Raw genomic sequence first — 26,588 nt, forward strand, 5'->3', positions numbered from 1 at the left:
TGCCGTGCCAAAAGATCTCAGCTGGCATTTGGAAACAATAAACATTGACAAAATCATGATCTGTCAACTGTAAAAGGCCACCTTACTTGGATTTGCGCACATCATTCGAAAATACATCACACAGTCCTAGACGCTAGGGAAGTGTTCGACTTGTTATTTTGTGATACGAAATCCAGCATATATATCTTGTTTGCTGTGACATACTGGGTTTTTGTGTCAGTAAAATAATAATAATTTAATTTCTTACCTGCCTTTTTCTTATGCATAGCTAGAGGCAGGTCTAAGGTAAAGGTAAAAGTAGTCCCCTGACATTAAGTCCAGTCATGTCTGACTCTGGGGTGTGGTGCTCATCTCCATTTCTAAGCCAAAGAGCCAGCGTTGTCCATAGACACCTCCAAGGTCACGTGGCCGGCATGACTGCATGGAGCGCCGTTACCTTCCCGTTGGATCTACTCACATTTGCATGTTTTTGAACTGCTAGGTTGGCAGAAGCTAGGGCTGACAGCGGAAGCTCACGCCGCTCCCCGGAATTGAACCTGCGACCTTTCAATCAACAAGCTCAGCAGCTCAGTGCTTTAACCCACTGCGCCACCAGGGGCTCCTAGGCATGTAGAGGCAGGTCTACATGCCTAAAAAACAGAAGTAACCAGGATAAAAGGGGGGGGGGGGCAGCTAAACAATGTTTAGCCAAAGTGTGGGCAGAATCGGGTTAACAGCTGAAAAACACATGTTTAAAAGGTGTACATATTCCACCCCAGAATTGTGCACCTTTGCATGACTGTATATCTTTGCAGTCAGGCAAAACACATTACTTCCTTCCTGTCCCCCTGTGTGGACTTCTCCAGCACATGTGTGTGATTTAAAAGCCCAAAAGAGCTGATTGGACCATCAAAAATGGAACCACATACACCCTGGTGGCTAAACAAAAGCACAACTGGAAAGCAATTAGACCTCTCTGCAACCATTCCTTTATTTAGATCTTTATAATTTAAACAGAGCTTGAATTAACAGTTGGGTGAAGAGATAGAATGAGAAATCTGCTTGTGTTTACATTTGGATCTCTGCATATTTGCATATGAGGTCCAGCGCATCTCAGAGGCATTTAAAAAAACTTCCTGCAGATGTCCACTGTCCGCCCTCCATCTTTAGCCACTTCAAAGGAAGGTGTGAGGATGGTGGGAGAACATTTCCCGGGACCAACAGGTCTGTGTGTTAACTTGCTGTCAGGTCATAGGATTTTTTGCCCCAGTTTTTAAATCTGCGTTTTGGTGCTGTCTTGAATCGCCCATAGTTAAAGCACATAATCATTATAAACATTCTATAAAATACACATGTTAAAATGTATTTCTATAAAATACACATATTGAAATGTGTTTCTATAAAAGATATTAAATACTGGTACATAGAACAAAGATTAAAATACAAGATGGTAGTTTAAAATTCATGATTAAAACTGACTGGGTAGGTCTTCTAGAAGAGGTAGGTCTTCAGATGGGTTTTAAATTCCGACAGCTCATTTAGCTGTCGGATCTCTTCTGGCAGGACATTCCAAAGTCTTGGGGCAGCCCATGAAAAGGTCCTCTGAGTGACGGTTGCCAGTCAGGTTCTGACTGGTTAGAGTAAGTGTCTTGCAGAGGACCTCAGTGTTGGGGGTAAATTGTACGGGAGAAGCCTCTTTTGTTGACAGATGGGCCTGTGACTTATTGAGGACCCTGGATAGACCCCTTCCTAAACTTCCTGCCCCTGTTTAGCTACAACATAACATTCTCAGATTTGATGTGACAGGATTGGAAGAGGTCTGTCTTATCGCATCATAACTTATTTATACAGGTCGAATGCTAGATTAATAAAGACACCCCTTGGGGAAGTCTTACCATGTTATCTGAAATGGTTTTCATCTGCTTTGAATTTTTGCTGAAAGTGTGTCAGTGTAGTGCCGTTTAATGACACCAGGTGGCTGAGCAGGTGATGATTTCTGCCCCTGGAGTACACAGTGCAAAATAATTAATATACTGACATGGTAATTAATATTACCATGGCAACTTAACGAGTTATCAAGATTAATTAGTGTGTTGGAGGCATATTTTTTTCTAACCTCTTTAGCAGTGGCTACGTGACTCTTTCCATTGACATTGCGAAGTAGTAGCTGAGACGCTTACTTCTTGGGAGGAGAGCAATGACCAATCTTGATAAAATAGTGAAGAGTAGAGACATCACACTGGTAACAAAGATCCACATAGTCAAAGCAATGGTATTCCCCGTAGTCACCTACGGATGTGAGAGCTGGACCATAGGGAAGGCTGAGTGAAGGAACATAGATGCTTTTGAACTGTGGTGCTGGAGGAAAGTTCTGAGAAGATCCAACCAGTCCATACTTCAAGAAATAAAGCCTGACTGTTCATTGGAGGGAAGAATAGTAGAGGCCAAGATGAAGTACTTTGGCCACATCGTGAGAAGAAAGGAAAGCTTAGAGAAGACAATGATGCTGGGGAAAATGGAAGAAAGGCAAGATGGATGGATGGGACCCTTGAAGTCCCTGGATTGACCTTGAAGAAGCTGAAGGTGGTGACAGCTGGCAGGGAGCTCTGGCATGGGCTGGTCCATTAGGTCATGAAGAGTCGGAAACGACTGAACGAATGAACAACAACAATAGCTATTAGTAATCCCTGCAGTGCATTCCAACACACACACTAAGAAGTCTGGATAAATAAGATATAGACGGGTATTCAAATGCATCTTACCAACTAAATCTGGCTACTGTCATCTAATTTGAGCCTTTATACCACTCTTCTGGCCTTTCATGGACCTTAATAATGCCACAGTGCCGTAACACTACCACCACTTTTTTATTTTCTCTATTTAGTAATTATTTTACATTTTTTCTGGGTAACTACAACTTGGCTTGCAAATAATTAGGACAGAGCTATGCAATTCTTTTAAAGAGTCTGAGTTAAGAACTCTTCAAAATGCTGATAGCTTTAATTTGTGCCAAAGCCCACTAACAGATGTGCAGCTGAGCACTATGGCCCGTGATTGAAGTGGGTGGCTACTTCTGACCAAAGAAAAGTACAGAGAAATCAGACCACAGGTTTCCCAAGACACATTAAATTTGGCTCTCAGAAGGAGCTCTTCAAGCGCTCATGTTTCCCTGTGTATCAAGATATCAATCAGATAATGATGGAAAGCTAGAGTGGTATAACCACTTGTGTCTCTATGACTGAAGAAAGACAAATTTAAACTTCCACTTAGCCTCTGGCCTCAAGGAACACTATCTCTCTTTCTAATCCACTTCTGAAAATTGTTCTGAAAATTAAAAGAGGAAAGAAAAATGTCATCATCATTCTTGGAGGAATAGTAAGATATAAATGTAATGAAATACAAAATGAAGCCCTGCTGGATAAGGACAAGAAAACGTTGTACAGACTAAGAATATCTTCCTTACTCGGAAATATAGATATCCTGAACAGACTGCGCTCTGGCACCACAAGATGCAGAACCAACCTTAAGAAATGGGGCTACAAAGTGGAATCCACGATATGCGAGTTTGGAGAAGAGCAAACCACTGACCACCTGCTGCAATGCAACCTGAGCCCTGCCACATGCACAATGGAGGACCTTCTTATAGTAACACCAGAGGCACTCCAAGTGGCCAGATACTGGTCAAAGGACATTTAATCAACTACCAAGCTTGTAAACTTTGTGTTTTGTTTGTTTGTTTGTTAAAAAATGCAATACAACTATTTGGTTTGCTCCTGACACGATAAATACATAAATATTATTTTCTTTGAGATATCTTTTCAATGGTTACCAGTCCATTGTTCTTTATATTCTGATCATACAGCATAATCGTCAGAGCGTCCATATCCATATAGTCCTTTATTTTAATAATCCATGTTTCAAAGGTCGAGAGTTCCTAATCTTTCCATTTACTTCCCAAAATAGTTCTGGCAGCAGCTGTCATATAGTATAGTAATTTATCATTGTTTTTCCCTCATTCAAAATCTGTTAAATTTAGTAGGTAATATTCAGGTTTTGAGTTGAATTTAGCCCTCAATATTTTTTTGTATATGGGCATGTATATCTTTCCAAAACTTCCTTACTATTTTACAATCCCACCAAGCATGATAGTAGGAACCTATTTGTTCTCCGCATTTCCAACAGCTGTTATTTAAATTCTTATAGTATTTGGCCAATTGTTGTGGTGTTAAATGCCAACGAAAAACATCTTATACCAGTTCTCTGTTATGTTTGTGGATCTTGAGTACCCGTATACATAAGATGACTGGGCGTATAAGACGACTCCCAATTTTTCCAGTTAAAATATAATTTGGGATATACATGCTGTATAAGACTACCCCTCTTCCAACACACACCAAATAAAAAATTTAAAAGCATCAGATTTGATTTCAATATGGTAACTTTCCTATTACTGTACCTCCTTCTCTGCCTCTCACATCTTGCACATGCGCACCTGCACCGCTTCACTTCAGCCTTCAGGAGCGAGATCTGAGAGGCAGGGTAGGAGGAACGGTAATAGGATACAAGGGCGGGCCAGACAGGTAAAAGAGTTGTGTTTTTCTGGGCCCAGAGCCAATCTACCTCTTTTTTCCATACCCCCAGATGCCTGCAGCTTGCTCCGCCTTTCACTTACACTTTCCCGGTGAGGTGCCCCTTCACCTCACCATTGGGACCACATTATTATTATTATTATTATTATTATTATTATTATTATTAACTTTATTTGTACCCCGCTAGCATCTCCCGCAGGACTCGATGCGGCTTACACAGGCCGAAGCCTCAAACACAATACAATAAAACATAACACAATAATAAACAAGCAAATCAAAACAATTAAGCAAAAAACAACAATAACAACATCAAGACACTATTAAAACTGGTTCGGCCGGCGCAATGGGGTACAAGGGTTAAAATGCTGAAATGGCAGGAGGAACGTAGGAGTAAAGGTGCTGTGTGCAGTAACATCGGTTGTGCTAAAGTGCTTCTAGGACTTGGGATGGGGATTCCTAATCTGAGAAGGCACATCGGAACAGCCAGGTTTTTAGGTTCCTTCTGAAAACTGCTAAAGTAGGAGCCTGTCGGAGATCTTTTGGAAGGGCATTCCAAAGTCGGGGGGCCGCCACAGAGAAGGCCCTGTCCCGTGTCCCCACCAAGCGCCCTTGCGACGTGGGTGGGATCACGAGCAGGGCCTCCCCAGATGATCGGAGTGAGCGTGTGGGTTCGTAGATGGAGATGCGGTCACATTAAGACCACGAATCCTGATGAATGGATTCTCTTCTACCATACTTGTACGGCGTCACCCTTAATGCTTTCGTACAGTCTCTGCATACAGCAGGGATGCGACCACTGCCATTTTTGAGTTCCCCCCACAATATGCAGCAACCACAGATTCTCCAATCTGGACTGGAAGTTTCAGCACCCGCTCTATAAGACGACCCCCGCATATAAGATGACTCCCATGCATAAGGCTACTCCAGCATATAAGACGACCCCTGTGTAAAAGACTATTCCTGCGTATAAGACGATCCCTGACTTTTGGGAAGATTTTCTTGGGTTAAAAGTAGTCTTATACGCCAAAATATACGTTACTTTAAAAAAAATCCCATGTTTCCTCCCAATCTTTTAGCAGAATAGAATGTCCCAATTTCACTGCCCATTTAATCATATAGTCTTTCACTACCTCTGTCTCTGTATCCCGTTCCAAGAGTTTGCAATATAATACCAAAGGATATTCTTGAAATGACAGTTCACCAGTGTATACTGGTGAAATGCAGCACATTTGGAAGCACCTATTTCAATTCTATTATGGTCCATCTATCAGTGTAGGTCCATGAGCTGTGGGCTGCTGACCCATAGTGAATTTGCAGGAAAGAAAGAACAATGGTTGCTGTTCCCTGTTACATTGGGAAACAATCCCTACCTCTCTCCCACAACTGATTGCATAAGAAGCACTGACGTACAACACAGATAGCATAAACATTGTCTGGTGATTACATTATTCATGTTTGAGTACCCTCATATTCTCAGCTTGTTGTTGTTCATTCATTCACTCATTTCCGACTCTTCGTGACTTCATGGACCAGTTCACGCCAGAGCTCCCTGTCAGTCGTCACCACCCCCAGCTCCTTCAAGGTCAATCCAGTCACTTGAAGGATACCATCCATCCATCTTGCCCTTGGTCGGCCCCTCTTCCTTTTTCCTTCTATTTTCCCCAGCATCATTGTCTTCTCTAAGCTTTCCTGTCTCCTCATGATGTGGCCAAAGTACTTCAACTTTGTCTCTAATATCCTTCCCTCCAATGAGCAGTCGGACTTTATTTCCTGAAGTATGGACTGGTTGGATCTTCTCACTGTCCAAGGAACTCTCAGAACTTTCCTCCAACACCACAGTTCAAAAGCATCTACCTTCCTTCGCTCAACCTTCCCTAAGGTCCAGCTTTCACATCCGTAGGTTACTACGGGGAATACCATTGCTTTGACTATGCGGATCTTTGTTGCCAATGTGATGTCTCTACTCTTCACTATTTTATTGAGATTGGTCATTGCTCTCCTCCCAAGAAGTAAGCGTCTCCTGATTTCCTGGCTGCAGTCTGCGTCTGCAGTAATCTTTGCACCTAGAAATACAAAGTCTGTCACGGCCTTCACATTTTCCCCCTCTATTTTCGAGTTGTCAGTCATTCTTGTTGCCATAATCTTGGTTTTTTTATATTTAGCTGCAACCCAGCTTTTGCACTTTCTTCTTTCACCTTGATTAGAAGGCTCCTCAGCTCCCCCTCACTTTCGGCCATCAAAGTGGTGTCATTTGCATATCTAAGGTTGTTAATGTTTCTTCCAGCAATTTTCACCCCAGCCTTGCAATTGTCAAGCCCGGCACATTGCATGATGTGTTCTGCATACAAGTTGAATAGGTTGGGTGAGAGTATACAACCCTGTCATACGCCTTTCCCAATCTTGAACCAGTCTGTTGTTCCATGGTCAGTTCTAATAATATAAAATAATAAAAATAATTCAATATAATTAAAAAGCCAAGTTGTACTTACCCAGAAAAAAATTAAAATAATTACTACAGTAGAGAAAAAAAATGTGGTGGTAGTGTTACAGCACTGTGACATTATTAAGGTCCATGAAAGACCAGAAGAGTGCTATATAGGCCCAAATTAAATGACAGTAGCCAGATTTAGTTGGTGAGATGCATTTGAATACCCGTCTATATCTTATTTATCCAGACTTCTTAGTGTGTGTGTTGGAATGCACTGCAGGGATTACTAATAGCTATTGTTGTTGTTCATTCATTCAGTCGTTTCCGACTCTTCATGACCTCATGGACCAGCCCATGCCAGAGCTCCCTGCCAGCTGTCACCACCTTCAGCTCCTTCAAGGTCAATCCAGGGACTTCAAGGGTCCCATCCGTCCATCTTGCCTTTCTTCCATTTTCCCCAGCATCATTTGAATACCCATCTATATCTTATTTATTCAGACTTCTTTGTGTGTGGGAATGCACTGCAGGGGTTACTAATAGCTATAAACAACTGGAATTCAAATAATTATGCATGCTGTTAGGCTTTGTATACTATGCAGGAAAAAAAATACAGTTACTTCTATGTTTTGTCAAGTCGTTGTCTTTATGAAACTCAACATTGTGGCTTTTGGATTGACATCAAAGTGTTTGTTTTTTACTTTAGGCACATTCTTAAGATGCTTAAGATCCACAATGCAAATGTACTTCTTTCAACAGTTGGCCTCAAAACATTAAATCTGCTTCTTTCTTCAGGTAATGACTTTATCTAAATATAATGATTTCTTAGGATTTGATAATGTACGTAATACTGCGAGAATGTATGGAGTGTCAATGGATTTACATTTTTCTGATCCCTTTAATTGATGGATAGGCAAATGTGACTTTTTGCACTTTTCCCATGTACAGGCTAATGAGCAATTGTTCTGTTTTCTTAGAAAGCCCTTGTGTAATAGTTTGCAGTCCAAGGGTGTTATCACATTGCCCTGTTATGCTGTCAAAGCAATGCATTATTCTCACTTCTGCCTTAGCCTTATTGCATGGTGTAGTTGCTCTCCAGGCATTGATGTATTACAAAATAATAAAAAATGTGTTTTGTTCACACTGGAAATCTTCCAGTAATGATCGCCTTTTTCTGACAAGTTTTTAAAATTTGTTGTAACTCAGAAAGCAGCAAAGGATTTTTATGACATGCTGGGTCTGACAAGGGGTCTGATGGGTTTCAAAGTGATGAGTCTTTAAGTGCTAGGAGAGAATTGCAGACAGTTGAGGATTATGTTTTGTATTCCTGTGATTGTTCCCAGGCAAACAAGGATAGTGAACCCAGTTCTCTTAGGAAACAGCCTTCGGCTAATGGAGAGTTTTCCCAAGAAGCCAGATTAAGTTTGAGAACAGAGGGAGTGAAGAAATAGACTAAGACTCATTTCTCAACCTGGGGGTCGGGACCCCTTGGGGGTCACGAGGGGGTGTCAGAGGGGTCGCCAAAGACCATCGAAAACTCAGTATTTTCTGTTGGTCATGGGGTAGCGTGTCCACTGTGCTCTCTGGATGTAGGTGAACTACAACTCCCAAACTCAAGGTCAATGCCCACCAAACCCTTCCAGTATTTTCTGTTGGTCATGGGAGTTCTATGTGCCAAGTTTGGTTCAATTCCATCCAATTGATGGAGTTCAGAGTGCTCTTTGATGGTAGGTGAACTATAAATCCCAGCAACTACAACTCCCAAATGTCAAAGTCTATTTTATCCAAACTCCACCAGTGTTTGCATTTGGGCATATTGGGTATCCGTACCAAGTTTGGTCCAAATCCATCATTGAGTCCACAGTTCTCTGTGGATATAGGTAAACTACAACTCCAGAACCCAAGGTCAATGCCCAGAAAAAACTTCCAGTATTTTCTGTTGGTCATGGGAGTTCGGTGTGCCAAGTTTGGTTCCATTCCATTGTTGGTGGAGTTCAGAGTGCTCGTTGATTGTAGGTGAACTATAAATCCCAACAACTATCACTCCCAAGTGACAAAATCAATGCCCTTCCAACCCCATCAGTATTCAAATTAGAGCTTATTAGGTATTTGGTCCAGTGAATGAAAATACATCCTGCGTATCAGATATTTACATTACAGTTCATAACAGGAGCAAAATGACAGTTATGGAGTAGCAACAAAAATAATGTTATGGTTGGGGGTCACTACAACAGGAGGAACTGTAATAAGGGGTTGCAGCATTGGAAACATTGAGAAACACTGGACTAAGACATTCTGAGAGAATCCATGAGAAGACCTTGAAGCCCAGGTGCATTCGGCATGATCTCATGGCTATTTGGTCAGGCTTAAATTAAGTGGTGTTGGCTTTACGCTTCTCAGAGAAGACAACATTGCCAAAGGATGACTCTCCTGCCTGTCTCTGCTCTCAAGTTCATGTTTCAAGTACCCTTAAGTTTCCTGTTCTGGTTCATGCCTTTGTTTCCTTGGAAAAGTTCTTGTTTTTTATGGATTTATGTTTGCAGTAACACTGAATTTTGGGCTCTTGACTTTTTGGATTATTGCTAATTTTGTATTCACTATTCTTCTGACCCTTTTGGAATGGCCTTTCCCCCTTTTTACCTGCTTTTGTCAATAAACATTCTTAGATAGAACTATTGGGCTCGAGGGTGGTGCTGGGTGGAAAGGTGTTTCAGTGCTAGAGTGCAACAAAATTCAGGATGCAGACATCTTAGCAATTTCTTCTGTGAATGCAATATTAGTGGGTGTGTTGTGGTGTGGGTGGCCACAGTATCCCTTTCTCAAGGATTAAATAAGGAACACCCAGGCCGCTCACAGTGCTCAGACAGGGAATATTACTGATTTAATATGTTTAAATCCCTCTTAATCCCCCTTCTAATTTCTGTCTTTTTGTTTGTTTGTTGTTCTCTATTGTTTCATAATCTTATAGCACATCCTACTACTGTGACATGCTAGCACTATTACAACTCCCATTTAAAAAAAATTAAAAATCACAATGCTATGGGTGGGGTATGGGAGTTGGTAATGATACCATTAACATGGATGAAAAGCACATGGAAGTGATGACCTTAAAGCACAAATATGGCAAGTGTGGGATCAAGAGCATCAGCAATTAGCTGCTCTCCCAAGACTGACAGGAGAAGATTTCAAACAAAATAAAATGGCATACACATGTGATATGATAATACAACAAGATATAAGAAAAGAAACAGATATAAGAAAAGATTAGAGAGATGGGCCAAAACTAACAAAATGAAGTTCAACAGTGACAAATGCAAGATACTCCACTTAGGCAGAAAAAATGAAATGCAAAAATACAGAATGGGGGACAATGCCTGGCTCGAGAGCAGTACATGTGAAAAAGATCTTGGAGTCCTTGTGGACAGCAAGATAACATGAGCCTGTTGATGTGGTGGCAAAAAAGCCAATGGGATTTTGGCCTGCATCAATAGGTGCATAGTGTCTAGATCTAGGAAAGTCATGCTACCCCTCTATTCTGCCTTGGTTAGACCACACCTGGAATATTGTGTCCAATTCTGGGCACCACAATTCAAGAGAGATATTGACAAGCTGGAATGTGTCCAGAGGAGAGCGACTAAAATGATCAAGGGTCTGGAGAACAAGCCCTATGAGGATTGGCTTAAGGAGCTGGACATGTTTAGCCTGAAGAAGAGAAGGCTTAGAGGAGATATGATAGCCATGTATAAATATGTGAGAGGAAGCCACAGGGAGGAGGGAGCAAGCTTGTTTTCTGCTTCCCTGGAACAATGGCTTCAAACTACAAGAGAGGAGATTCCATCTGAACATGAGGAAGAATTTCCTGACTGTGAGAGCCGTTCAACAGTGGAACTCTCTGTCCTGGAATGTGGTGGAGGCTCCTTCTTTGGAAGCTTTTAAACAGAGGCTGGATGACCATCTGTCAGGGGAGATTTGAATGCAATATTCCTGCTTCTTGGCAGGGGGTTGGACTGGATGGCCCATGAGGTCTCTTCCAACTCTTTGTTTCTATGATTCTATGAGAGAGAAAGAAACAAAAAATTATGATAAATTGCTAGAATGGTCAACTGAAGGGAAAATAATTAAAAATTGTATGGTCACATGGGCTGAAAATTTACGAAAACCAATACCTCTAGCCGACTGGGAACTTATTTGGAATAAAAAATTAAATTATACATACGCAATGGACCTAAAAGAAAATTGGCTGAAAATGTTCCATTAGTGGCACGTTACACTGAGAAAATTAAATTTAATGTACAAAAATACACACAAAAAAACTGTTGGAAGTGTAATGACCACAATGGGAGCTTCTTCCACATGTGGTGGACATGTAAAGAATCCCAAAAATACTGGACTTCAATTCACGAGGAGTGTCAAAAGATCTTTATGAAAAGATTCCCCCCAAAAACAGAGTATTATCTACTGGGAATAATAGACTCAGACTTAATATTAAACCCCAACGAGGACATCTTATTTGTGTACCTAACGACAGCAACCAGGATTGTATATGCAAAATATTGGAAACAGAAGGAAATACCAGACACAGATCAGTGATTAAATAAAATAAGGAAAATAAAAGACATGGATAAGCTAATATTTTTATTGAAAAAGAACTCGGGGAAACCCGATCAGACAGACTAACTGGTCACAGATTGAAGAATACGAAAAAAGGAGGAAAATATAGGACTTATTAAAAGAATCACTACCAAATGGAACTATCAGAAAAGGGACTCAACATATGTTAAAGTAAAAAATCTTTGTTTTTCATTTTTAATATACATCTTATATGGAACGGAAGTGTATAAGACTGCGAAAGATTAGATGGAAGTCACCAGTTTTTGGTTTTTGGTTTGTTTTTTTCTCTTTGCCTTTTCTCCTCTCCCCCCCCCCTACTTTTTCTTCAATGTATTGTTCCCCCACTTTACATGTATAAACAAAATATCCCCATTTATCCCCCTCCTTTCTCTCTCTCTCTCTTACCCTAAATAAAATATATATTTGAAAAGAAACAGAGAGATGGAGAGAGCAGGGGTGACTATGTGCATCTCCTAGCCTTCATTAATCAGGCAGCTAGTAGTTGATAGAATGAGTTCAAATATAGAGTTAGATGGTCGAGTGGAAGGACCTTGAAAAAGGCAGACCTTGAAAAATTGCTTTAAGGAGGAATGAATTCCAGAGTGTCATCCTACCACTGTTAAGGAATGGATACAGCCTGTCACTGGATTAATTATTCTTAACAACAACTGTCCGAACTTTCTTAATATCCTTGAGGAAGGTGGTGGTGAGGAAGCTTTCAAATTTGGAAATGATTCCACCATGTTTAAGTGCTGTATATAAATGAAAGTAGAAATGAATAGAGCTGTTTTATGTGTATTCTCCCCTCCTTCGGGTAAATGCTCCATCTTATCAGGTTGTGTAGATATGCAAGTTTAGATGTCTATATAAATAAAAATGTAATGTTGGTTTGTGGGATTAACAGAACTCAAAAACCAGTGGGCCAATTGACACCAAATTTGGACAGCATACACCTAACAACCCAATGTATGTCCTTCACTCAATTTTTTTTTGATTTTGTCATTTGGGAGTTATAGTTACTGGGGTTTATAGTTCACCTATAATCAAAGAGCATTCTGAACTCCAACAATGATGGAATTGAACCAAACTTGGCACATAGGACTCCCATGACCAACAGAAAATACTGGAAGGGTTTGGTGGGCAGTGTCCTTTGGTTTTGGAGTTGTTGTTCACCTACATCCAGAGATCACTGTGGACTGAAACAATGATGGATCTGGACCAAACTTGGCACGAATCCTCAATTTGCCCAAATGTGAATACTGGTGGAGTTTGGGGAAAAAAGAATCTTGACTTTTGGGATGTGTAGTTACTGGGATTTATAGTTCACCTACAATCAAAGAGCGTGCTGAACCCCACCAACGACAGAATCGGGGCAAACTTCACACACAGAACCCCCATAAACAACAGAAAATACTTAAGGCCATCCAATCCAACTCACTACATCAGGACAAGAAAACATAATCAAAGTCCTCCTGACAAACAGCCATCTGGCCATAGAGAGATATAGATAGATAGATAGATAGATAGATAGATAGATAGATAGATATGATTCACACACAGAGAGATATAGTATCATCGGGGCAAGAAAATGTCAACAAAGCCCTCCTGACAAAGAGCCATCCAGCCATAGATATAGATATATATATATATATGATTCACACAGATATAGTATAGATTTGAAAGGGACCCCTAAAGAAGGACAATGATATGTTGCCTGTTTCAGAGTAAGCAAACCAGACAATCTCTACATCAACACTGACAAAGAAACAAGAAATACTGTCTATCCACAAGCATAAAGAAATTACATATATTGGAAACCAACATTTTCTCATTACTTTATATTCCAGATCACCAGACTGGGCCACAGCAACGCGTGGCAGGGGACGGCTAGTCTACATAAATAAAAATGTAATGTTGGTTTGTGGGATTAACATAACTCAAAAACCACTGGACGAATTGACATGAATTTTGGACACAAGACACCAATCAGACCAACGAGTGACCATCACTCATAACAACACTGAAAAACACAGCAGAAGGGACTTATAAATATAAAAAAAGCAACAAGACACTTCAGCGCATGCGCAAAATGTCTCCCCCTGGCAAACAATACACACAATAACATATCCAAAGTCGCTTCCAGACTACAGATTCCTGCATCATCTAGACCAGGCCCTTTAGGAGAAGAGGATGAGCCAAATGCACTGCTTTCAAGCTACAAGCTTTTTTCCCCCTTGGATTTATTTGAGAGCATCTCAATCCCTGCATATTTCCAATTTCCTATTCCTGGACGGCAACTCCAGAAACCCTCCAGATAGATAAGATAGATACATTAGATAGAGATAGATAGGTAGGTAGGTAGATTGATCAGGAGGACTGCTGGGAGTTACAGTCCAGGAATAGGTAGAGAAGGAAGAAAGGGGAGAAAGAGGAATGGAAAGAAAAGGGGGAAGGAAGGGAAGAGGGAGAGAAGGAAGGAAGGAGAGAATATAAGGAGGAGAGAAAAAGGGAGAGAAGGTTGGCCACAGCAACGTGTGGCAGGTACAGCTAGTAAAATATATAAAATGCTGCTACTTATCATTTCATTATATGTGATATTAATTCAATGGCTAAAGAGGACAGCTGTTCAGGTACTAAGAAGTGAACAGGTATGCACATTGATTAGTTAGCAAGGTTCTTTGAAGTCACTGAGCCTTCTAAATAAATATGGATAGGATTTCTCAGCCATTTAAGGCTGCATTCTAGTACAGGTTGAGGTTCCCTTGTCCAGAAATCTGAAATTCGAAATACTCCAAAATCTGAACTTGTCCTTATGGGTAGCTAATATAGTGACACTTTAGCTTTCTGATGGTCCAGTGTACACAAACTTTGTTCCATGCACACGAATATTAAAAATACTAGCCATCCCCTGTCACGCGTTGCTGTGGCCCACATGGGGGTTCTGTGTGGGAGGTTTGGCCCAATTCTATCGTTGGTGGGGTTCAGAATGCTCTGTGATTGTAGGTGAACTATAAATCCCAGCAACTACAACTCCCAAATGTCAAGATTCTATTTTCCCCCAAACTCCACCAGTGTTCACATTTGGGCATATTGAGTATTCGTATAGAGTTTGGTCCGGATCCATCATTGTTTGAGTCCACAGTGATCTCTGGATGTAGGTGAACTACAACTTCAAAACCAAAGGACACTCCCCTCCAAATCCTTTCAGTATTTTCTGTTGGTCCTGGGAGAACTGTGTGCCAAGTTTGGTTCAATTCCAGCATTGGTGGGGTTCAGAATGTTATTTGATTGTAGGTGAACTATAAATTCCAGCAACTATAACTCCCAAATGACAAAATCAATTTTTTGAGTGAAGGACATACATTGGGTTGTTAGGTGTCTTGTGTCCAAATTTGGTGTCAATTCGCCCAGTGGTTTTTGAGTTCTATTAATCCCACAAACGAACATTACATTTTTATTTATATAGATTGTGTATATAAATATTTCTGGCTATGTGTTTGAGATATATCTCAAACATAAATAAATTCTCTCTTTAGAGTTTGATGTCATCTCTATGATATTTCAACGTGTGTATGTGTGTAATCCAAAATTTGAAAAAAATATCCAAAATATGGAACATTTTTGGTTACAATCATTTTGGATAAAGGATAATCTGTACGCAGAATGGAGTAACTCAGCACAATTCTGGTGGACATACGTTGGATTGTTCTGCTGAAGGTTAAATGACAAAACCCTAAATGTGAAATGATGTAATAACATTGATTTCCATATCAGGATTCTGAGATGAAAAAAAAGTATTTAGTAAGCAAATAACTTACAGATGTTTCCTTCTATTTGTAGATGAAATAACACTTCTTCTCTTGGAAGAAGGGACGGATGTATTTTTATTGGTTTTTGATGCTATGGATACATTTTCTGATAATGAAGAGGTCCAGAAATATGGATGTAAAGCTTTGCACATGCTTCTGGAAAAAGGTAAATAATATGATTCAGTTTTTTAATCCAGTTTTCTGGTGCCACATGGTGAAATAGGTTTTGTACGGTAAAGTGCCCTACAGAGAAATAGCTATTGACTGCTCTGAATAGTTTTAAGTGTCGCATGTACTTTTTTGCTTTCTCACCCAATGAAAAATAACCTCTGGAAAGTAACAACAAAATAAATAGCTCGTAATTCCGTGCAGTTGAATGAAAGTGTTGACATAGAGGAAGAGATCATTTGTTTTTTGCCAGTCCTCTACATTGTGAAATTTGTGACGGCGCAAGTGGTGCCACCTATGTGTAAAACTGTTAGTTGTAAGATTTAAACTGTTGTATCATGCTTAATCCTGCCCCTTTTTACCCTGCTTATGTATAGTTGTATGGATTGGTTGCTTGTAGCTGTCAGTCAGGACCGTTTGGCTCCACCTCTTCCTGCAAGAGGGGAGAACTTCCTTTTTCTTCTTCATTCTGCCATCAGAGTTCGTACCAGATGGACGTGAGTAAGAGACTTGATTCTAAAAGACCCTGATTTAAGTTACCTCTTAGCACCAGTTCTGAGGTTTTTTTACCCCGGGACTCATGCTTTATGTCCAGATCGTCCTGGACAATTATTGAGACCCAGGCGCCTTCAAGCCAGTTCTTTTGGCACCAGAGGAAGATCCTGAGTCTTCAAAACATAGGCCATCTGAACTGGGGTTGTGGTTTGCTCTGGCATTCACAGCCATTGAGGAAAGAGGAAACTTGGTGAGGCTTCTCAGCTTCAAACCCCTTGGACCCAGGACTAATTGAGACTGTAACGTATGTTTTCCTTCACCCTTCTAAAGTTTTCCAGCTCATTGCTTTGAAGAAATGACTTTGTGATAAATAAAACTTATCTTGAGCTATTTACAGTGTTTTGGGTTTTTGGGAGTTCCAATTTCCTATAGGAGGGCAAGAAGCAGTCCCTTGGGGGAAAGGTGCCACGTCCATCCCTCCTAATAGCTCCCAAGCGCGACAGCACAAAATTAATGCAGATCGACAACATTTTAACAGCCATGGTCTAATGCTATGGAAAAATGGGAGCTGTAGTTTTACAATGTTTATAGCCTTCTCTGCCAAATAGTGCTGGTACATCACCAAACTACACTTCCCAGGATGCCACAGCATTGAGCTGTGGCAGTTAAAGTGGTGTCAGACTTTAACTCACCTTGGAGAGGTGAGAGCTACCATATGTTTTCTAGATCCTTGCCATTCCTGGCTGATCAAACAGGCCAGAAGGTGACTGGCAGAGTACGTAAACACTGCGGTTAATGCTTCCTTGGAACAGAAGCTGGGTGGCCATCTGTTGGGGGTGCTTTGAATGCAATTTTCCTGCTTCATGAGGTCCATGAGGTCTCTTCCAACTCTACAATTATATGATTCTAAGGCAAAATTCCAGCTTGCCTAAAGAAGGCAGTTATAAGACGAATATTTTAAAAGCCATCTCTGACCCTTTCCATAATGGAAAACTATTTATTTATTTATTTATCGTGTCATCAGCAACCATTGTATTACAATTCTATCAGAGCAAAACATACACAGAGATTTTAAAAAAAACACAACACAGATTTTGCAAATTTGGTAGTTGGTTAAATGTCCTTTGACCAGTATCTGGCTACTTGGAGTGCCTCTGGGGTTGCCGCAAGAAGGTCCTCCATTGTGCATGTGGCGGGCTCAGGGTGCATTGCAGCAGGTGGTCAGTGGTTTGTTCTTCTCTGCACTCGCATGCCGAGGATTCCACCCTGTAGCCCCATTTCTTAAGATTGGCTCTGCATCTCGTGGTGCCAGAGCACAATCTGTTCAGCGCCTTCCAAGTCGCCCAGTCCTCTGTGTGCCCAGCGGGGAGTCTCTCATCTGGTATCACCCATGAATTGAGGTGCTGGGTTTGGGCCTGCCACTTTTGGACTCTCGCTTGCTGGGGTGTTCCAGCGAGTGTCTGTGTAGATCTAAGAAAACTATGTCTTGATTTAAGTCGTTGATGTGCTGGCTGATACCCAAACAGGGGATGAGCTGGAGATGTCTCTGCCTTGGTCCTTTCACTATTGGCTGCTACTTCCCGGCGGATGTCAGGTGGTGCAATACTGGCTAAGCAGTGTAATTTCTCCAGTGGTGTGGGTCGCAGACACCCTGTGATAATGCGGCAATGGAAAACTATTGGGCAGTGTCCAACATTCCCTTTTTGAGCAAGATTTTGGAGCATGTGGTGGCCTCCCAACTCCAGGGGTTCCTGAATGAAACCAATTATTTAGATCCAGTTCAATCTGGTTTCAGGCCTGGCTATGGAACAAAGACAGTTTTGGTCACTTTGGTGGGTGACATAAGGAGAGAGCTAGACAGGGAGTTTATCCCTGTTGAGTCTCTTGGACATCTTGGCAGCTTTCAATGCAATTGACCGTGGCATCCTTCTGGGTCCTCTCACCAGGATAGGACTGGGAGGCACTGTCTTATAGTGGCTCCGGTCCTTCCTGGAAAGCCGTACCCAGAATGTGGTACTGGGGGACTCCTGTCTGAACCCCTGACCGTTGACCTGTGGGGTTCCTCAGGGTACAAATTTGTCCCCCATGCTGTTAAACATATACATGAAACTACTGGGGGAGGTCATCCAGGGTGCACCAGTTGCGCCCGTACCTCGGGAAGTCTCTTTCCTTACACTCATAAATACAATGGAAGGGGATGAATTGTTCCCAAGTTGTCCTCATCACTCCTAGTCGGTCATGGAGCTTTGCCCAAGTTTCTGACTGTCGCTGGCATCTCTGCTGATGTCAGAACGGGCCTCCTACATGACCTTTAGGAAAGATGGGAGACCATCTCCCCCTTCTCGCTGGTTGTGCAGGTGCCCTGTTCTGACAGTAGACATGCCCACAATGCCAGGAGCTCATGTGGAGATCCATGGCTGGCTAGGGGAAGTAGTGTCTTAGTGTCTATATACCATAATTGGGGGCATTTGGATCAAATATTTTTTTTGTCAAAAAATGTTGTTTTTTTAAAAAAAACCTTTGTGTGGCCCTAGATGGTTGTTTTTATATTGTGTTATACTCTTGTCTAATTGTTTTTGTTTCGTTTTATGTTGCTGTTTTATTACTTTTAATGTGTTATTTTAACTAAGTTTTTAATGTGTTATTTTAACGTGTTTTTAATTAGGAGACATAAATGATTACGTTTTTATTACTCTTGTTATAGTTTTATATCATGTTTAATGATTTCAATGTTTTATGATGTTCTTGGGCATCGAATTGTTGCCTCTGTAAACCACCCTGAGTCGCCCAAAAGGCTGAAAGGGTGGTATACAAATACAGTAAACAAACAAACAAACAAACAAACAAACAAGTTGGCTGGGCTTGACCCCATGTAAGCCACTTGAATCACTTCGGGGAGATGAAGACAGGGTACAAAAATAAAGTTATTATTATTATTATTACTAGCTGTCCCCTGCCGCGCGTTGCTGTGGCCCAGTCTGTGTATATGTATTTTGTGTATATGTGTAAATATGTTGTTTTGCTCATGCGTTGTAATGTATTTTTTTATTTTTTGGCTTTTTTAGTCTCTTCTGCTGTGTTTTTCAGTGTTTTTATGAGTGATGGTCACTTGTTGGCCTGATAGATGCATTGTGTTCAAATTTGGTGTCAATTCATCCAGTGGTTTTTGTGTTAAGTTAATCCCACAAAAGAACATTACATTTTTATTTATATAGATTATTGCCACATATTACTCTCCCTTACTTTAAAGGGCTTATGTTTCCTTTGACTGAAGCACGACCTCTGTGACATATGTGAAGAAGAGACCATAGACAGCATCAGAAGAAACACTCCTGATCTGTGTTAACATATTAATTGTGAATACAGTTCTGTACATATATGAAAGATCTTACATCTATATAATATTTCTGTCTTTTTTCTTTAAAAAATCAGTTCCAGATGAGCAGCTGATGGAATTTGTTGAAGACAAAGACCACATGATTATACTAAATGTGTTTAAAAAATTCCCAGAGAAAGAGAACCTAGTCCTTCTTGCACTTTTATCTCTACATTCATTAGCCGGGCCACGTAAGTATGCTTGTTTTCATAACTGGAAGGCAGAAACATGACTGATGAGTCACTCACTTCTGATTTTGACACTGTGAGTTGTTTCCCCTGGCCATGCATGCATTTTCTAAAAGGAGATGTCATTGGTAAAGTCTGGGTAGCATTTGCCATATAAAAATGCTTTTTCCATTGTTTAACACTGGATTTCTTCCTGTCTCTTGAATTGCACATAGCATAATATCGTCTTGTGAAGTGGTCTCTTAGGTTCCTTATACTTCCATATAAAATCCAGATTATCTGCTTTGAACTGGATTATATGGCAGTGTAGACTCATATAATCCAGCTCAAACGAAATAATGTGGATTATCTGCTCTGATAATCTGGGTTATATGGCAGTGTAGAAGGGGCCTTAGATTTTCTTGGATTTACTGATCACATCAGCCAAGCCAGCATAGCCAGGGGTGGGGGATGATGGCAGCTGCAGTTCATATTTCTCATCCTTGTTATTAATGATCACCGCTCATTGATGTAGTGAATGCGTTAAATACAAACAGTCTTGGATAGCTTTTGGGGAATTAAATTTCCTGACTTGATTGTTGTTGCTCATTCGTTCAGTCGTTTCCGACTCTTCGTGACCTCATGGACCAGCCCACACCAGAACTCCCTGTCAGCCGTCACCACCCCCAGCTCCTTCAGAGTCAATCCAGTCACTTCAAGGATAATAATAATAATAATAATAATAATAATAATAATACTTTATTTGTACCCTGCTACCATCTCCCCAAGGGAATCGGTGCGACTTACATGAGGCCGAGGCCGAATACAACAATACAAGCAAAACAACAACAATACAAGCAATTAAAATAAAACATAGACAATAAAATATACAACGTTATCAATAAGACAACACACAATAAAAACAGTGGGAAGGCCAAATGTAAAGTTAAAATGGAAATAATGCTGGGACATGGACGAAAGGTGATAGTGGCGTTTGTGGAAGGGCATACGAGCAGACCTAAAAATATAAAGTGCTTGGAGGACAAAGTGCTATGGGATCATTATTCCGGGAAGGCACACTGGAACAACCACGTCTTCAAGGTCCTCCTAAAGAATACCAAGGTTGGGGCCTGTCTGATCTCTTTAGGGAGTGGGTTCCAGAGTCGAGGGGCCACCACCGAAAAGGGGGCATCCATCCATCTTGCCCTTGGTCGGCCCCTCTTCCTTTTTCCTTCCATTTTCCCCAGCACCATACTCTTCTCTACGCTTTCCTTTCTTCTCATGATGTGGCCAAAGTACTTCAACTTTGTCTCTAATATCCTTCCCTCCAATGAGCAGTCGGGCTTTATTTTCTGAAGTATGGACTGGTTGGATCTTCTCGCAGTCCAAGGCATTGACTTGGTATAATGATCTAAATACAGAAATGATGCAGATGGGCACAGAAGAAGAACCATGACAAAGTTGAGCTCACTTCTGCATACATTTAAAATCTTTTTAATGCCACTTTCTCATTTGGAAATTAAAAGCAAAAAAGTATTTTTGTGTGTGTATGATAGAGTCTCAAAAGTTGCTTTTCGTTGCACTATATATGACAGTGAAGTAGTGCGTGAAATCTGAGCAAGCTCAGATTGCTGTCTCAAGGCAATATGCTGAGATTCTTCTCAGCTGGGTGTGTTAGCCTTAGAAATGATTGCTGGTGGCACCGTGCCCTGTCTTCCCACAGCTGGCATACCAAGAATAATGGAAAACATTTCAGAATAAAGATTTCTTAGAATTCTGTCTTGGATGTCTTGTACTCCTAAATTATTCTGAAGACTCTGTACAAAATTCATGCTGAAGATACAACCATGTTCATTTAGCAGGGGTGGGGGGAACCCAAGTGATGATTTTTTTAACAGTCTACAACTCAGGATAACAGGAATTTAGAAATTTGGAAAGGGATGCAATTCAACTGTGCTGTACATGGTGTATATGCAGAAGGATGCCAGATACAATGCTTGGTATCTTTAGTTAGGGGAAATGGCCAGGGTGGGTGGACACAATCACCCCCGGACATCCCCTCAAACCAGCTTGGTTTTCCAAGGAGTTGGCAGTGATGAAGCAAGTGAGGTGGAGACTAGAGCAACGTTGGCAGAGAACTCAAAGCAAATCTGACTGAGCATAAGTTAGAGTGTATTTGAAAGCCTACTCCACAGCAATGGAGGCAGCAGAGAAATCGTTTCTTGCTGCTACCATTGCATCTGCAAGAAACTGTCCAGCTGAGCTGTTTTGAGTGTTCAGAGGGCTGTTACACACTGGTCCTCAAGAATAAATCCCTGACCATTCAGCAGCCCACTGTGAAGAATTTCCAATGCACTTTGCAGATAAAGCCACTTAGATCCATTCTGACTTTCATGCCGTTATTGATACAGTTCTGATAGATGTAACTTTGACTCCTGCTTATCCAGTGTTGATGGATGCCTTTCAGTTTGTGCAGCCTGAGGATGTGGGCAGGATCTTTGGGGAGGTGAGAACTACCACATGTATTCTTGATCCTTGCCCTTCCTGGCTGATCAAACAGGCCAGAGGGGGACTGACAGACTGGGTGAAAGTGGTGGTCAATACCTCTTTGGAACAAGGCAAAGTTCCAATTTGCCTAATGGAGGCAGTTGTGAGACCTATATTTAAAAAGCCATCCCTGAACCCCTGTATAATGGATAATTATTGGTCAGTGTCCAACCTTCCCTTTCTGATCATAGTTTTAGAGCATGTGGTGGCCTCCCAACTCAAGGGATTTCAATCTGAAACCAGATTGAAATGGATCTAGATAATCAGTTGTGATTAAATTACTGGTAATTATATTTTTTGTAATACATTTCTGGTAATTATATTTTTCTGAGGTTTAGAACTCTGTATCATAGAAGAAGTAAAAGCTTCTTTGGGTGTTTTGGGGACTATTGAGAATTATATTGGAAGCCCAGAAGTTCTCTGCCTCTGATTAAAGGACACTCCTCTGAAAGGAAATCTTCACAGAGCAAACTGTCTGTTTGAAAACAAAGCCCCCTTCTACACTGCTATATAATTTAGATTATCAAAGCAAATATTTGCTTTGAACTAGATTATATGAGCCTACACTGCCATATAATCTAGTTCGAAGAAGATAATCTGGATTTTATATGGCAGTGTAGAAGGGGCTTAAATGGGTAATCATGTAAGATGAACTTTTTTTTCATGTTGTCTTTAGCTAGCAATGTGGAAGTTCTTATGTCTGGAAATGTACGGTGTTACAATATCATAGTTGAAATGATGAAAACCTTCCCCAAGAGTGAGCCAGTTCAGGAAGTGAGCTGCTGCTTGTTGCACAAACTTACCATGGGTAAGTCCTGAAACGAGATGTTTCTCTCCTTAGCTAATTTAAAATATTATTATACTACTTGCTGATAGAAATAATTGGGGTGGGTGGTGGAGGAAAGATGGGTAGCTTTTGGACCTCTGTGTTTAAAGATGGCTCTTGATGCTTACTGACAATCTTCTCTTGAATCTCTCAAGAAACTGTAGTTCTATACAAATTAGAGTTGGATAGGTTCGTTCGGAAGAACCTGAAAGTTGTAAAAATTTTGACTTTCGAAACAGTTTTGAACCATGAAGGAAAGGTGGGGGAGGGGGGTAATCCGAATTTGAATCACTTACCTTTTTCCAGAAATATTCCATAATGTTCAGATGTGTCCCAAGGTTATTTTAATTTTCACAACCATTAAGCAATTTTGGTAAAGCCTAAAAGTTTTAAAATCTCATGCTTTCCCTCCCCAGCGATGCAAGGGAGGGATGAGGTGGACGTGGCTAAGCACAGCCATTGTTGTAGTTTGTGAAGGCCAGGCCCCCAATGGTAGAGATTGCGAAAGTCTCTGCTGTTAAACTACATTTCCCACACTGCTAGGCTGTTATTAGCCAAAATGGCTGAAGGACCCAAAATAGCTGTCTGTAGCAGTCTTCATCTAAATATAAAATAAATCTACGAAGGTGTCTAAAGAAGGCAGTAAAGCAATAAGCAACATTTGCAAAGCCAAGAGAACATAAACTGCTTAAAAACCAATCATTTCACTTTGGTCTGATTGCCATGAACAAGGCACTGGGATAGCCAGCCACAGCCAGACAGCCCTTTACATCAGTAATTAACGATAAAATAAAATTATTGATTGCATCTGTAAAAAGGAATAAATGGATGGATGTGTCTTGAGGGTCCCCTCCAACTCAGCAGGGGAAGCAAATGGATGTCAGGATAGTTTGGATGGTGCCTTTCTGCCCAGAAGAAGGTGGTCAGACTAGATGTCCCTTGATGGGGTCTGCACTATGATTTCTATTCTCCACCAATTTAACACAATTTGTGCCACACAAACAAAGTTTCTGGAGTAGAACAACTATTTTCAAAGTAAGGACCACCCAATGAAACAAGAAATAACACTTTCAAACCAGGAACAGATTTTCTTTATTATTAAAAATGTTTTTTTTAATAAAACAAATCATAAATTAACCAAAAATCCATGGATAAGTCAAAGTTTATGAAATTTGGTGAGCTAACAATGGCTTATGTGTTCTGCCACTGTAGCAAGTTTTGTCAGGATTGGTCTAAACATGAAGGAGGGAGAATCCCCTGAAGTTTCCCCAGTGCCAGTATTGTTTTTTCCTACTGTGCATTCATGTCTGCCATTAACGAAGCGATTCAAAAGTTTTGGAAGTTCTGGAAAGTTTTGAAAAAGTTTTGAAATTTTGAAGTGACTTTAGAATCGAACCGCCAGTGCTCCCTAGATCCGAAATGAGTTTTGAACCATTTTTTTTATCAACCAAGCCTAATACAAATGCATCTAAGAGTGAGTCCCATTGAAGATAGTGAAGATGATTCTGAGCAAATATGCATATGTTTGCACTAAAACACAAAAAGTCCTTCTGAAGAAGAATCAAGATGAAACAATAGCTCTGACCGCGCTTCTATTTTCTTAGTCTTTCCTAAAGCACCAGTAAAAGGTAAAGGTTTTCCCCTGATATTAAGTCCAGTCTTGTCCGACTCTGGGGGATTGGTGCTCATCTCCATTTCTAAGCTGAAGAGCCGGCGTTGTCCGTAGACACCTTCAAGGTCATGTGGCCAGCATGACTTCTTGGAACACCATTACCTACCTGTTGGAGCGGTACCTATTGATCTACTCACATTTGCATGTTTTCAAACTGCTAGGTTGGCAGAAGCTAGGGCTGACAGCGGGAGCTGACACCACTCCCCGGATTCAAACCTGTGATCTTCGGTCAACAAGTTTAGCAGCTCAGTGCTTTAACCACTGCGCCCCAGTATCTCACTGCAGTTGCCACTTTGTGTTGGTCCAATTATTGTATCAAATGCTCATGATCGAACCATTCACAATGAATCTGGTTTCGGGGGGGGGGGGGGGGGGGATCTTGGCATAGGCATTCTTTCAGTTTTTTCTCTTCAGACCATGAGCTATGTGATGTGTGTACAAAGTGTATGCAGACTCAATTAGCTAATAAAATGTCCTTTTACTTCCAGAAAACTTCTTCAATATACTGGTATTGAATGATGTACATGAAGTCATTGTGGAAGCTATTGAAAAATATCCTGCAAATGCAAAGCTACAGGCTGCAGGCCTCAGCTGCCTGGCTCTTCTCAGTAAGTAATCTATCTATATATAAATGCTCTGTGCATAATGAGTACCTTAAAAACAAAACAACCAATGAACGAAATCACACCAAATTTGCCAACAAAACGTCTCACAACACAAGGAGTGACCATCACTCAAAAAATTATAGTTTTGTCATTTGGGAGTTGTAGTTGCTGGGATTTATAGTTCACCTACAATCAAAGAGCATTTTGAGCTCCATCGACGATGGAATTGACCAGACTTGGCACACAGGACTCCCTTGACCAACAGAAAATACTGGAAGGGTTTGGTGGGCATTGACTTGAGTTTGGGAGTTGTAGTTCACCTAGATCCAGAGAGCACTGTGGACTCAAACAATGATGGATCTGGACCAAACTTGGCACAAGCATTCAATACCCCTAAATATGAACACAGATGGAGTTTGGGGAAAATAGACCTTGACATTTGAGAATTGTAGTCACTGTGATTCACAGTTCACCTACAATCAAAGAGTGTTCTGAATCTCATGAACGATATAATTGGGGCAAACTTCCCACGCAGAACCCCCATGACCAACAGAAAATACTTAAGGCCATCCAATCCAACTCCCTTCACCAGGGCAAGAAAACATAACCAAAGTCCTCCTGACAAAGAGCCATGCAGCCATAGATATAGATAGATAGATAGATAGATAGATAGATAGATAGATAGATAGATAGATAGATAGCTATTATTCACACACACACACAGATATAGTATCATAGATTTGAAAGGGACCCTTAAAGAAGGACAATGATATGTTGCATGTTCCAGGGTGGGCAAACCAGATACTCTCCACATCAGCACTGACAAAGAAACACCAAGAAATACTATTTACCCACAAGCATAAAGAAATTACATATATTAGAAACCAACACTTTCTCATTACTTTATTTTCCAGATCAACAGACTGGGCCACAGCAACGCGTGGCAGGGGACAGCTAGTCATAAATATTAAAGTGTATTTGGTGTTTCAGTTCCCAACTACACTGCTATATAATGCAGTTTCATAATGCACTTTAATTGCATTTCATGGGCATCAGACCCCTTTTACACTGGTGTATAATCCAGATCATCAAAGCAGGAAATCCACATTAATACACATTGTAGTGTAATGTAGTGTATTATGTTATATTGCACTGTAGAAGGTGCCTCAGTCTCTATAGTTTGCTTTATTGTAACTGCAGAACTGTGTGGATAACAGCATACTACAGCCTTGCTCAAAGAGTCAAATTCTAAAGATATCACACATTCGTGTATTGTTTCTGACAATAACTGAAAACAATGTCTTCTTGGGTCCCATCCA

General features: G+C 40.8%; 1 protein-coding gene across 2 annotated transcripts in view; it reads left to right on the top strand.

Moving 5' to 3' along the window:
• Positions 1-26,588, top strand: part of LRRK2 (leucine rich repeat kinase 2) — a 158,627-nt gene that overhangs the window by 17,487 nt on the left and 114,552 nt on the right. For both annotated transcript variants that reach the window (XM_067468805.1, XM_067468806.1), the window contains exons 4-8: positions 7,700-7,788; positions 15,445-15,579; positions 19,509-19,643; positions 22,843-22,974; positions 25,153-25,272. In XM_067468805.1, coding sequence (XP_067324906.1) covers positions 7,700-7,788; positions 15,445-15,579; positions 19,509-19,643; positions 22,843-22,974; positions 25,153-25,272 — 611 coding nt within the window. The remainder of the gene's footprint in view (positions 1-7,699; positions 7,789-15,444; positions 15,580-19,508; positions 19,644-22,842; positions 22,975-25,152; positions 25,273-26,588) is intronic.

This window comes from Anolis sagrei, chromosome 5 (assembly GCF_037176765.1).
Source record: "Anolis sagrei isolate rAnoSag1 chromosome 5, rAnoSag1.mat, whole genome shotgun sequence".
NCBI classification, from domain to species: domain Eukaryota; kingdom Metazoa; phylum Chordata; class Lepidosauria; order Squamata; family Dactyloidae; genus Anolis; species Anolis sagrei.